General features: G+C 43.6%; 1 protein-coding gene across 2 annotated transcripts; it reads left to right on the plus strand.

Moving 5' to 3' along the window:
- Window positions 1-3449: 3449 nt before the first annotated feature.
- Window positions 3450-12015, plus strand: LOC124337542 (pecanex-like protein 1). Of its 2 annotated transcripts, none has more exons than XM_046791565.1 (15): window positions 3450-3756; window positions 3826-3897; window positions 3964-4139; window positions 4244-4550; window positions 4608-4978; window positions 5041-5444; window positions 5504-5638; window positions 5720-5806; window positions 5867-5926; window positions 5992-8912; window positions 8975-9223; window positions 9291-10200; window positions 10267-11264; window positions 11331-11471; window positions 11534-12015. In XM_046791565.1, the coding sequence occupies exons 1-15, from the start codon at window positions 3676-3678 to the stop codon at window positions 11735-11737; spliced, it is 7116 nt and encodes a 2371-aa protein (XP_046647521.1). In that variant the 5' UTR covers window positions 3450-3675; the 3' UTR covers window positions 11738-12015. The 2 variants fall into 2 exon arrangements, with proteins under 2 accessions (XP_046647521.1, XP_046647522.1); XM_046791566.1 differs by having other exon boundaries at window positions 4614-4978.
- The last annotated feature ends 432 nt before the right edge of the window (window positions 12016-12447 follow it).

The raw sequence follows: 12447 nt of genomic DNA on the forward strand, positions 1-12447 counted from the left end.
GGACGTTTGCAATCTTGCAATATTAAGATATTTAGGGGTTATTTTGAGCTGAATTTAGTCTTAAAATAAAGAGCTCGACAGAATCTTTAGATTCAATGCATAGAAATGCAAGAAAAATAAAGAAATTTCCATCAAATCGAACTTGAAGCTTGCTGGCGATAAATCCCATAACACAAAATCGGGACACCCAAGTACACAAAATCGGGACAGTATAATGTACGCAAGATGGCACTAGTTGAACTGTCAAAATCAGGGTTTTACTATCTAACTTCTAAGTTCCGTCCTGGACGACACTTATTGTGAGGTCGAATATTGATGATGAAAGTTTTTTTCATTACGTCTTTTATGATTTTGTATAAGAGTCTTGCCCCTAATTGTTAATTCTATATAATTTTGTTAAGACACTTTCCAAAAAATTCTTGTGGCACAGTGGGTTGAGTGACTCTACTAAGAATCGCATTTATAAACTCTCAGTCGTGGGTTCAAATCCAAGGCATTTTTGATATTATTTCGGAAATCGCCTCAGGGCTGTCCCGAATTTATAGCACAGTAAGGATACCCGTAAAATTAATTCTGCGTGTTCTATCCTACGATTTGCATCATACATTGAAGAGATCGCCCTATTCTTGTATGTTCCCATGGCTCAGTGGATAAAGTGGCTGCCTGGGAATCGGATTATCTTTCTTGGTCGTTGGTTCGAATCTCGGGTAAGGCATTTTTTGAGATATTTCGAATATCGCCTCAGGGCTGTCCCGAATTTATAGCACAGTAAGGATACCCGTAAAATAAATTTGACGGCCATTTCCCTTTGGTTTTCATCATCTGTTGAAGAGTTCATCACATATTGTCGTATTCCGATGGCACAGTGGGTTCAGTCGTTGGATGGGAACCACGTTATGCTTTTAATTATTGGTTCAAATCCCAGGAAAGGTATTTTTAAAATTATTTCGAAAAACGCCTTAGGGCTGTCCCGAATTTATAGCACAGTAAGGATACCCGTAAAATTAATTCGACGGCCACTTCTCATTGGTTTTTATCTTACATAAAAGAGTTCGAACAATATCGATAAGTTGTATTGGCACAATGGTTTAGTGGCTGGTTCTAACGCAAGCTTTAGTAATCGATTATGGGTTCGAATCCTGTTACCAGCATTTTTTGAATTATTTCGGATATCGCCCAAGGGGTGTCCCGAATTTATAACACAGGGGTTAGCTAAAAGCCATAGCCATAGCCAGTAGTGTACCCGTATGTAAAAATAATTCGACAGGCAACATAATCTCCCCGATGTAGAAGACTTTCGTTGTTCTCATGGCTCAACGGGTTAATTGCTGACATAGATGACATTTTCATTGAATGTCGTTTTCAGCCCCGTGTTCAAATTCAGAAGATAATTTCGATAGACTTCAGATTGAAATATTTTTTAAAAATAACCAAGGTAAGATTCGAACACAGAACCAAACCAAAAATTTCTTAAGAGACAGGCACTAAACCACTGTGTCAATACAACCGACTTTCGTCGGTTCGAACTCTTTTATGTAAGATAAAAACCAATGAGAAGTGGCCGTCGAATTAATTTTACGGGTATCCTTACTGTGCTATAAATTCGGGACAGCCCTAAGGCGTTTTTCGAAATAATTTTAAAAATACCTTTCCTGGGATTTGAACCAATAATTAAAAGCATAACGTGGTTCCCATCCAACGACTGAACCCACTGTGCCATCGGAATACGACAATATGTGATGAACTCTTCAACAGATGATGAAAACCAAAGGGAAATGACCGTCAAATTTATTTTACGGGTATCCTTACTGTGCTATAAATTCGGGACAGCCCTAAGGCGTTTTTCGAAATAATTTTAAAAATACCTTTCCTGGGATTTGAACCAATAATCAAAAGTATAACGTGGTTCCCAGCCAACGACTGAACCCACTGTGCCATCGGAATACGACAATATGTGATGAACTCTTCAACAGGTGATGAAAACCAAAGGGAAATGACCGTCAAATTTATTTTACGGGTATCCTTACTGTGCTATAAATTCGGGACAGCCCTAAGGCGTTTTTCGAAATAATTTTAAAAATACCTTTCCTGGGATTTGAACCAATAATTAAAAGCATAACGTGGTTCCCATCCAACGACTGAACCCACTGTGCCATCGGAATACGACAATATGTGATGAACTCTTCAACAGATGATGAAAACCAAAGGGAAATGACCGTCAAATTTATTTTACGGGTATCCTTACTGTGCTATAAATTCGGGACAGCCCTAAGGCGTTTTTCGAAATAATTTTAAAAATACCTTTCCTGGGATTTGAACCAATAATCAAAAGTATAACGTGGTTCCCAGCCAACGACTGAACCCACTGTGCCATCGGAATACGACAATATGTGATGAACTCTTCAACAGGTGATGAAAACCAAAGGGAAATGACCGTCAAATTTATTTTACGGGTATCCTTACTGTGCTATAAATTCGGGACAGCCCTAAGGCGTTTTTCGAAATAATTTTAAAAATACCTTTCCTGGGATTTGAACCAATAATCAAACGTATAACGTGGTTTCCAGCCAACGACTGAACCCACTGTGCCATCGGAATACGACAATATGTGATGAACTCTTCAACAGATGATGAAAACCAAAGGGAAATGACCGTCAAATTTATTTTACGGGTATCCTTACTGTGCTATAAATTCGGGACAGCCCTGAGGCGATATTCGAAATATTTTAAAAAATGCCTTACCCGAGATTCGAACCAACGACCAAGAAAGATAATCCAATTCTCAGGCAGCCACTTATCCACTGAGTCATGGGAACATATAAAAATAGGGCGATCTCTTCAATGTATGATGCAAATCGTAGGATAGAACACGCAGAATTAATTTTACGGGTATCCTTACTGTGCTATAAATTCGGGACAGCCCTGAGGCGATATTCGAAATATTTTAAAAAATGCCTTTCCTGGGATTTGAAACATGAACAAAAAACGGTAACGGTTTCGTTATCCGTCACTCAATCCAACGTGCCATGAAACACTGTCGAAAATGATCTCTTGTGTAATACCGTTGACAATAGTCGTGCAATTCGGAATAAGAGGGATGCTGACAGTCAAATATGTTGATTAACGTTTATTCATATAAAGACACTTTTAGATGTGAAGGGAGTCGAACCCTAACCTGTTGTACGTGAGATTGATAGGTCAACATGCTATCCGTAAGACCAATCGTGTGTTTTGATTTCTGTTTTCATTACTGTCAAAAAGTGGTTGTTGCTACACAACCAACGGTAGATGGCGCTGGCGACTGTCCCGCATTTGGTTTCTTTGTCCCATACTTTTTATCGGTGTCCCGACTTAGGAAGGTGTTCGGCCTATACTAAAGCATGCGAAACGGCAATAGCCAAAAAGTGTCCCGAATTAGGAACAATACCCTAGTAAGGCCCAGTATTTTAGAAATACGGGAATGAGTAAAAGATGGTTTCGTCGTATCAGCTCGAGGGTATCTCTTGAATGAATACATGAAGAACGTATAAAAATTGCGAAATTGTGTTTCTGTTACTTACCGTTTTTGGATTAAATTCGACGTTGCTCAGCTCTCTAGACAAAGCTCTCCATGTATATTCCTTGTATATTTATTAATGTGGACGTCAACTGCTGAACAAGTCGGCAAACTCCATTATGGGGTTTCAAACCCTGGAGATTCTCAGACAGGGAGTGTGGGCCTCTGTAACGGGAGGATTTTTCTACGATCCTCATCATGTAATAACTATTATATTATAAAAACACGGAATTTAACATTTGGGCTTACAAATATTTTCATCCCATTAGGACCTCTTCTGCAACACATTCCACTTTTATACGTGGATGTTTCTTGTTCTGTCACCCTTCTTGGTTCACTTGGTAAGCAAATAAAATGAATATTTTCTCAAATTTCTTATGAATACATTATATTTGAAACATTTTCAGTGGTCTAGTTGTACGTGGTATCCTTGGGTGGCTTACGCTGGTGCTGTTCTGATTGCATTTGCTGCAATCAAAATAATCAATCTGCGATTGCATTTGATGTTTGACACCAGTGAATCTATTGAAGAACAACCACAAGATATACATAGGCAGCGACACAAAGGCAACCAAGCAAACAGGTCTGTTTAAAAAATTCTATTTTGTTTATATTGTGTCACCATATGTTAGTAATATTATAGCCAACACAAATTCAGCTGATGACCTTGCTTGTTTTTTTTTACAGTGATTTTGAAGATATTGAGCTGCAAGTGCTGAATGCCAAAGATTCTCGTTGTGACAGTGTCTCGCCAACAGTGCCTGACATTTGTTTTCATTCAGAACCGAACCAAAGTCCGCAAGGACGACCTAATCCTTCAACGGCCGAAGCTGTTGTAGGATTGTCTACTGCTGCTACAGCTAGCAACGATCAACATTGTGATGTAAAAGTCGACGTTCATCGCAAAAGTAGTTCGGCCAGCAGTGAGCCAGCCATTGTGGTCAACGATGCCCAGACGGAGAAGACATCTCGACAGTCAGTCGTCAAACTGAAGGTACTGGGAATCGAAAACTTTCTCTTTCAATTAGAAATTGCATATCGACTTTCTCAGGGGCAGTCATTTGCGGACGACGATGATTCATTCACGCCTGAAGCCATGACTTCACTCAAATCGATGGACTCGGAGGAGGCCGAAAGAGCACAACGAAGTTGTCTTCGACCATCCACTGGGGGCCGACGCTTCTCAAATATCTCGAATCTGGCTTTTGAACTCAGTAGGACTACTATTTCAGCACCACGTCTTCAAGGGGGAGGATCTTTGGAGCTAGGATTTGTTCTAGAAGACGGACCAGCCCAACTGACTAATAAAAGCGCTTCCCGACCTTCGGGCAATGGGGGTTTATCATCTGTTCGACGAACTCTTAGCGCCCTTGAAACATCATGTGGTTCAGCCGATCCGTCATCAACCGCTTCGGCTCCTCAGTACGAATGCTCCGTCACCAATTGATTCACAGCTAATTTTATTAATATTTTAATCCTTTTAGAAATGTTGGAGGAGTAATGAGCTATGCAATATGTAATCCCATTAAAGAGCATCAAAATGCTGAACAGTCTCACCATCAGAGAGAAGCTGAACGAGAAAGTGATCTTTCTATCTGCGAGGATGGTGCGGTGGCTGCAGCTCAAGCGACAACGCCTACTGAGCGGAGTCCTCTACTAGTCCAACCTACTGCTGAACCGAGTACCGAACTTCCAGATTGGGCCGCTTTTTTGACAAGCACGCCCATGCAAAAGCAACAACAACAGAAACCCATCAGCAGTAGCGCCAGTAGCAGCACCACGGCAAGTCAAGATGCTTTACATAGTCTGAATGTATCGCGAACCCGACAACTCTTTGCGTTGTCTCCAATGCGAACTCATCCCACCACTTCTGCAGAGCATTCTACAGGTTTTTATTTTACACGTGACATTTAAGTGTTATTTTTCTTATTTTAAATTGTTGCAAAGGTCGATGTGCACATCCTCCACTTCGAGATTTGGACACCCCGACATCTAATTCAAGTTCGAGCAGCACCACGGATAGTACAGAAGGCGAAGCTGTTCGACTTCTACCTCTTCCTCCTCGATCCTTGCCTCAGTCAGGTAAATCAACAATTTTAGCAATGGCACACATAGGCAGCAATAGATATCGGAGAAGAAATAAGTCCTGCTTTCAAATCTCAGGAGAAGCGCTTCCTTTACGCTCACCTCCGACTCTTACCACTTCGATTAGCACTACTATTTCCACGTCATCTCTACCTCAGGTTCCAGGTTGTTTCATATAGTAAATCAAAATATTTCATATTTTAAAACATTTCTTATTATTTTAAGCATCTGGAGATCAAGGAGTTATCCCCAAACGTCGTCAACATTCCGGAACGTGCCAAATTGGTATTATATTAACTTTAATTTTAATTTATGTTTTCGTTTTTACAATTTGAACGAAAATTTTACAGAAGAGGAGTCGGAAGAAGAAGAAATAGTTGCAAATTCTACGGGATTGCAAGATGAATTAAGTCAATTCACTCCACCGAAGAGGCGAAAATTGGCGGCCAGACGAAGGCGACACCCAGCTGGTGATTCGTGTAGCAGTAATACAATGGCGATGTTAGAAGATGAAACGTGTGGAAGCAGTAGTGCCGGCGCAACCGGTCAAAATCGTAACCGTAAACAGTGTACCAATCGGCCGCGCCGAAGACGACGAGCAAATGCTTTCTATGCGTCCAGTGTTCCTTCTGAAAGAAAGGACCAAGAAGTGAAGCGACCGGCAGAAGCGGCGTGTCTTCCTTCTACATTCGTTTTACCTCCGTCTACTTTTCCGTGGTTTTCTGGCACCGGCACGCAAACAGCAGATGTTTCAACCAATTCTGGAGCAAACGTTTCCACGGCGACCAGAATCACCCACTTATCTACACCTGGAAACAGCACAATGGCCGGTGATCATCTGAGTAGTTCATCCATCAGTTTGAGCTCTGCGTTGACAGTAGTCGTTCCGGACAGTCCAACTGTGTTGTTTCAACCTTGTCCAAAGGAAAGGCGGCGCGAGTCGGATCGACCAGATCGACTAAGAAGTCGTAACAGCCGAGATCGAGATCGAAGGAGTCACGAGGCTGGATCAAGCACGTCTAACCCAGCCGCAATGGAAGCAGCTAATGTGGCTGAATATTTCGGATCTAACACAATGCAGTACCTGCTGTACAACCTCCATACTGGTCGTAGTCCATTACAATTTATTAGTGCAACTCATCTTGGTCCGGGAAGTGGAGAACGCCATCATGGCCATCCTACTCGTCATCACCACCATCATAACCCGTTTGGCCTGCCTAATATGGTGGATAGTGTGGCTGAAGCTTTGGGTCGTGTCAACAGTCTACCCAATGCCAACAACAACCACAATGAAGCCGTCAGGTTACGAATAACGGGCTCTGAGCCGGAAGAACTTCAATCACCTCCCATTTTGCCTCTTGTAAAAACGCGGCGTTATTACCGTTTCCAGTTATGGCCACGTTGCCCATGGTCTACATCTCACACTTCGGGTTCTATAAAAATTCGCTTTGATCGTTTAGCACTTCTGGCTTTGCTTGATCGGAATGTGTCATCTTGGGATAGTGCCCTTTGCGTTCTCTTAGCATTGACTGTTAGTATTTTGACGGCCCTAGTACTTCGCTCTGGACTTCTTCAAGACGCCTACGCCTTTCTCTTTTGCCTGGTCTGTGCCGGATGCCAGTACTCGATGCTCAAAAGTGTTCAGCCGGATGCAGCTTCACCAACTCATGGCTTTAATCGACTGGTGGCTTTTAGCCGCCCCGTCTACTTTATCGTTTTGGTCTCACTTCTCCTGCTGGCCGATTACTACGCCACCAGCCGCGTTGGCCGATCTACTTATCTTTATGGTGTGGAATGGGGCAGTCCCGAACAATTATTAGCCCTCAGAAGTTTTTTGTTGCTCCTCATTCTTGGATTTCCTGTCATCTTCAGCTTGGGTTTATTACCGCAAATTTCTACTTTCGCCGTTCATATACTTGAACAGCTGGACATCCACGTCTTCGGAGGAACGGCCGTCACCGGTCTCAGTTCAGCTGTTTTCGTCATATTTCGTTCGTGTTTCCTCGTAGCTATTCTCTACGGCCCAGCATTTGCTGGTCTCAAAGAACCAGCCAGCTCACAGCATATTCTCTTTTCTGCATACTGCGGCCTTTTGGTTGCTACTTGCTATCACGTCAGTCGTTGCTCTTCGGATCCGTCTACTCTGTGGGGTTGGATTGTCCAGTTTGCCACCCACAAGGACGTTATTGGAACAAAAGAAGATTCAAAACCAGAAGAAAAAGTGTTGCCGAATGAAGAAGAAGAGGAAGAAGATTCGCTCCCTCGGCGAATGCGGGAAACGGTTGTTGCCCGACTCCGTTCCGACGCTATTGTTTGCCCGTTAGTGGCCATCTTGGTATTTGGTGTCCATTGCAGCACCGTGTTTACCAGCCGACAATTACAACCCATCCTAGGTCAGGTGTTATGGATGGCTCCATCCGCGCTGGGTCTCTTGCTTCATTATCTCGTCCCACAATTGAGGAAACAACTACCATGGCTCTGCTTCTCCAGACCGCTGATGCGCTCACACGAGCACAATCAGTTTGAAGTTCACGAACCAGCACGTCTCATGTGGTTCGAGCGGACGTACTTATGGCTGACTATGCTGGAGCGCCACGTTCTTCTTCCTGTTCTCTTTTTGGACGTAATGACACGAGATTCTCCGGTGCTGGTAACCAAATTTGGCGTGCCAGCTGGGACGCTCTTAGCCGTTGTTTGCGGTACCAAAGCCGTTCGGTCCTGTCTGACAGACCCGTCATCTCAATATCTCATCATTACCTTTGCCAAGTTACTGTTTGGCAAAGATTTAGCCAACGCTGGTTATTCGGAGACTTTTCTTGTGGATTATTTTGTCGTCAGCTTGTTGATGAACAAAGTGGCAGAATTACTTCTAAAAATCCAATTCATCATCACGTACATCGCACCGTGGCAGATCACTTGGGGTTCCGCTTTCCACGCCTTCGCCCAGCCATTTAGCGTACCCCATTCCGCTATGCTCTTCGTCCAGGCTGCGGTTTCATCGTTGATTTCGGCCCCGTTAAGTCCGTTTCTTGGTAGTGCTATTTTTTTTACATCCTACACCCGACCCATCAAATTCTGGGAAAGGGATTACAAAACACGCCGAGTAGACGCTTCTAATACCCGCTTGGCCAGTCAACTGGAACCGACGAGAAACCCAGGAGGAGATGACAATAATCTTAATTCAATCTTTTACGAGCACTTAACGCGATCACTTCAACAATCTTTAGCTGGTGATCTCATGCTCGGTCGTTGGGGTGGTCCCATCAGTCAGGTATGAACATTAATTTTTTTAAATCAATTAAAATGAGTTTCAACTAAAATTTGATTTCGTAGGGCGACTGCTACGTGCTGGCATCGGAGAACCTTAACTGTCTCGTCCATCTAGTCGAATTGGGCAATGGAGTGACGACTTTCCAAGTGCGCGGGTTGGAATTTCGAGGAACTTATTGCCAACAACGCGAAGTGGAGGCTATATCGGAAGGTGTTGAAGAAGATGATACGTGTTGTTGCTGTGAGCCTGGCCATTTACCGCACATGCTTGGGGGTAACGCTGCCTTTAACCAAAGATGGCTAGCCTGGCAGGTAAATCTAGCTTCCTAAAATTACGTTGGTCCTATTTCGTTTTATTATACCATTTTGCCTGTTTTAGGTTATGGCCACAAAATATGTGCTAGAAGGATACAGCATTTCAGATAACAATGCAGCTAGTATGCTGCACGTGTTTGACTTGCGCCGGATTCTCGTCACTTACTATGTCAAAAGCGTTATATACTACGTAACCCGGTCGCCCAGACTAGAAGATTGGTTGACGAATCCATCGATTGTCGAGGCACTCCAGTCTATGTCATCGGATCGCTCTTTCGCTGATTTGGATCCGGTCTTTAATATCAACATCGACGAAGATTACGACTATCACGTGCCTGGAATTACTCGCTTTAGTTTTTGTTCCGTCTACCTCAGTTGGATCAAGTACTGTGCTGGGCGCCGTGAAAAACCCGTTGATAGCGGTCGCGACTCGCTGCTCGTTTCGCTTTGCCTGGCACTTAGCCTACTGGGTCGTCGAGCCCTTGGCTCAGCTGCTCATTCGGCCTTATCCAGCGTTGAATTCTTCTTATACGGCCTTCACGCTCTCTTCAAGGGGGATTTTCGAATCACCTCCTTCCGTGACGAATGGGTTTTTAATGACATGGAATTGTTACGTCGGGTCGTTGCGCCGGGTGTGCGGATGTCGCTCAAGTTGCACCAAGATCACTTCACGTGCCCAGATGAATATGACGATCCCAGCGTTCTCTACGAAGCCATCAGCGGACATGAAGAGAAACTAGTGATTTCTCATGAAGGAGATCCAGCTTGGAGGCGAGCCGTCTTGTCAGGTGTTCCTTCGTTGCTTGCCTTGCGACACGTCGTCGATGACAATTCAGACGAGTATAAAATCATCATGCTAAACAAGCGATTCCTCAGCTTCCGCGTTATTAAGTTGAATCGTGAGTGTGTCCGGGGTCTATGGGCTGGACAACAGCAAGAGCTTGTCTACTTGAGGAATCGTAATCAGGAAAGAGGTGAGAAGTCATTTTTATCCTCCTAATTTGTATCTTCGTAACCTTTCTATTTTTATGTTGTTTTAGGAAGCATTCAAAACGCCAAGCAGGTGTTGCGAAATATCATCAACTCCTCTTGTGACCAGCCTATTGGTTATCCGATTTACGTTTCCCCGCTGATGACTTCATTCGCCGAAACGCATCCACAAATCCGAAGCACCTTAGGTGGTCCATTGAGCTTACAGGCCATTCGAAAGGCCGCTCTTGTCTTTTTCCGAAGATTGAGAACACGTTGTGGAGAAGGCTGTTCCAGTGGCGGATCAGGAGGAGGAGTAGGAGGTTCTGGAGGGGTGCAGTGTGCCGATGTAGAAATTAGCTTGGAAAATCTTCGCTCCAATTTGGTGCCAACCGCGACAGCAACAGGAAGCTTGAATGGTAATACTGCAACGGCATCTGTTGGAAGAGGGTATCCGGCATTCACATGTAGCTTCACGGGATCAACTAGCAGCGCACTCGGACCAATGGGCTTAGGAACCTACGCCGCGTTAAATGCTTCTAATGCCGGAATGAATTCGTTTGCGTTCAACACGGCAAGAGGATCGAGTCCACGTAGTTCATTGGGCACCCAAAGAGGTAGCATTGCCTCGACGATGAGCGGGACATTGAGAAAACCGTCCGGCTCCACTCTCATAAGCCTAGCAGGAATGCTGGCCGAAAGGGATTCAGTCACAGCCGCTGCCGCCGCCGCGACGACCACTTCGACGCCCATGGGAAGTGGGACGTTAAATGGAAGTGCTCCATCCGTCCGTGAAAGACGTCCCAGTCGTGGTTCCGAGTCTCAGGAACGTGATGTTCGTTTACGTCGTACAGCACCAGAATCTAGTAGTAGCGCTACAGCTCGACAGAGAAATTCTTCCGGTAGAGGTGGCGAAGAAGAAAGACGTGGTGCAAGAGAAAGGAGTCGCAGACGAGATCGTTCTAGACGCGACCGTTTCGACAGACTTGAAACTGTCGACACTGACCGACCTCTGTACGAAACGGAGCCGTTTATGGACAACAGGATTTCTGTCGACCAACGAGTCAAGGTACTTTTTAAAGCTCTTCTAAATTGTATATTTGTAAATTAATTTACTTATTTTTTCTCTACTCAGATTGTCGATCCCAATCAAGTCTACGATACCATTAATCTGGGCCGACGAATTGATGTTCTCTGGCCAAGTCCAACAATTCGTAACCAAGGTGGAAAATCTTATTGGAAATCATGGCTTCCCGAAGTGGGTATGGAAGGACAGGTAAGAAAACTATACGCGATGGGTGAATAGTTTTCCTTTTACTGTACTTTGTGTTTGATTAGGTGGTACATCGTTGGGTGCCTAATCATCCAGATTCGCGACAAAGATCGCACGTGGATCGCGTCATCCTTCTCTTGAAAATAGACGATAAATACGTCCCAATCGCCGAATCGGCGGTCGAAATTGCATCATTGGTTAGTGTCAACATCGGGGATTCTATCGTCGTTAATGATACTAAGCTTAAAACCCAGGGAGTTGCTGATTGAAATTCCCAAACGCCGCAGTGTTTTTTTTTCGAGTCCATTAGGCTCATCGTTGTAATATGAAACGGTATTTTGGTTTGAATGTGAACCCCGAAATTTGTTCACGAACCTTGTTTTGTAAATAATGTTTGTGTTATGCGGAAATGCTATGTGTTATTTGACATTGACTAGGAAAAACCACTGTGATTTGAAAACATTGTCAATAACGTTTACCGAGTTTTTCAAATGTCGAATGAAATTTGAAATTGAGTAATTCGAAACAAATAAACTTTTGGATTGTTTGTAGTCTAGGAACTATATATTTAGATTTTTCCTTATTCAACTACCGCACCCGCCTCATAGTTACTGTTAATTATTAAAATCACGAAAATTCCCGTGTTAGTAGTGACACAAGGAGTGATGGTGAGAAAGTAAACACTTAACAGTCGCATAGAGGAGTGACTCCAGTAGCATAAGAATGCGCCTGTCATTTTATTTGGTGTCTGATAGAAAAACTTGTCGGATTTTTAAATAACAATAGCAGGGGTATGGAGAGAAAGATATCTCCATAAATCTCTCCATACCCCTGACAATAGTATGCCGGTATGCACATAGTTTGAAATTTGAATATTATGAAATTGTTGATTATGAAAGAATCGGTGAACGAATACGATCGCTCTGATACGATATACACAATACACATAAAGTTGCATAGAATATTTGCATCGTTGTTG

This window comes from Daphnia pulicaria, chromosome 4 (assembly GCF_021234035.1).
Source record: "Daphnia pulicaria isolate SC F1-1A chromosome 4, SC_F0-13Bv2, whole genome shotgun sequence".
Taxonomy (NCBI): domain Eukaryota; kingdom Metazoa; phylum Arthropoda; class Branchiopoda; order Diplostraca; family Daphniidae; genus Daphnia; species Daphnia pulicaria.

Coding starts and splice junctions, on each gene's coding strand:
- LOC124337542 (XM_046791565.1), top strand. CDS start 3,676: ATGGGGTTTCAAACCCTGGAGATTCTCAGACAGGGAGTGTGGGCCTCT. Junction 5,639..5,719: donor TCGATCCTTGCCTCAGTCAG/GTAAATCAACAA, acceptor TTCAAATCTCAG/GAGAAGCGCTTCCTTTACGC. Junction 8,913..8,974: donor GGGGTGGTCCCATCAGTCAG/GTATGAACATTA, acceptor TTGATTTCGTAG/GGCGACTGCTACGTGCTGGC.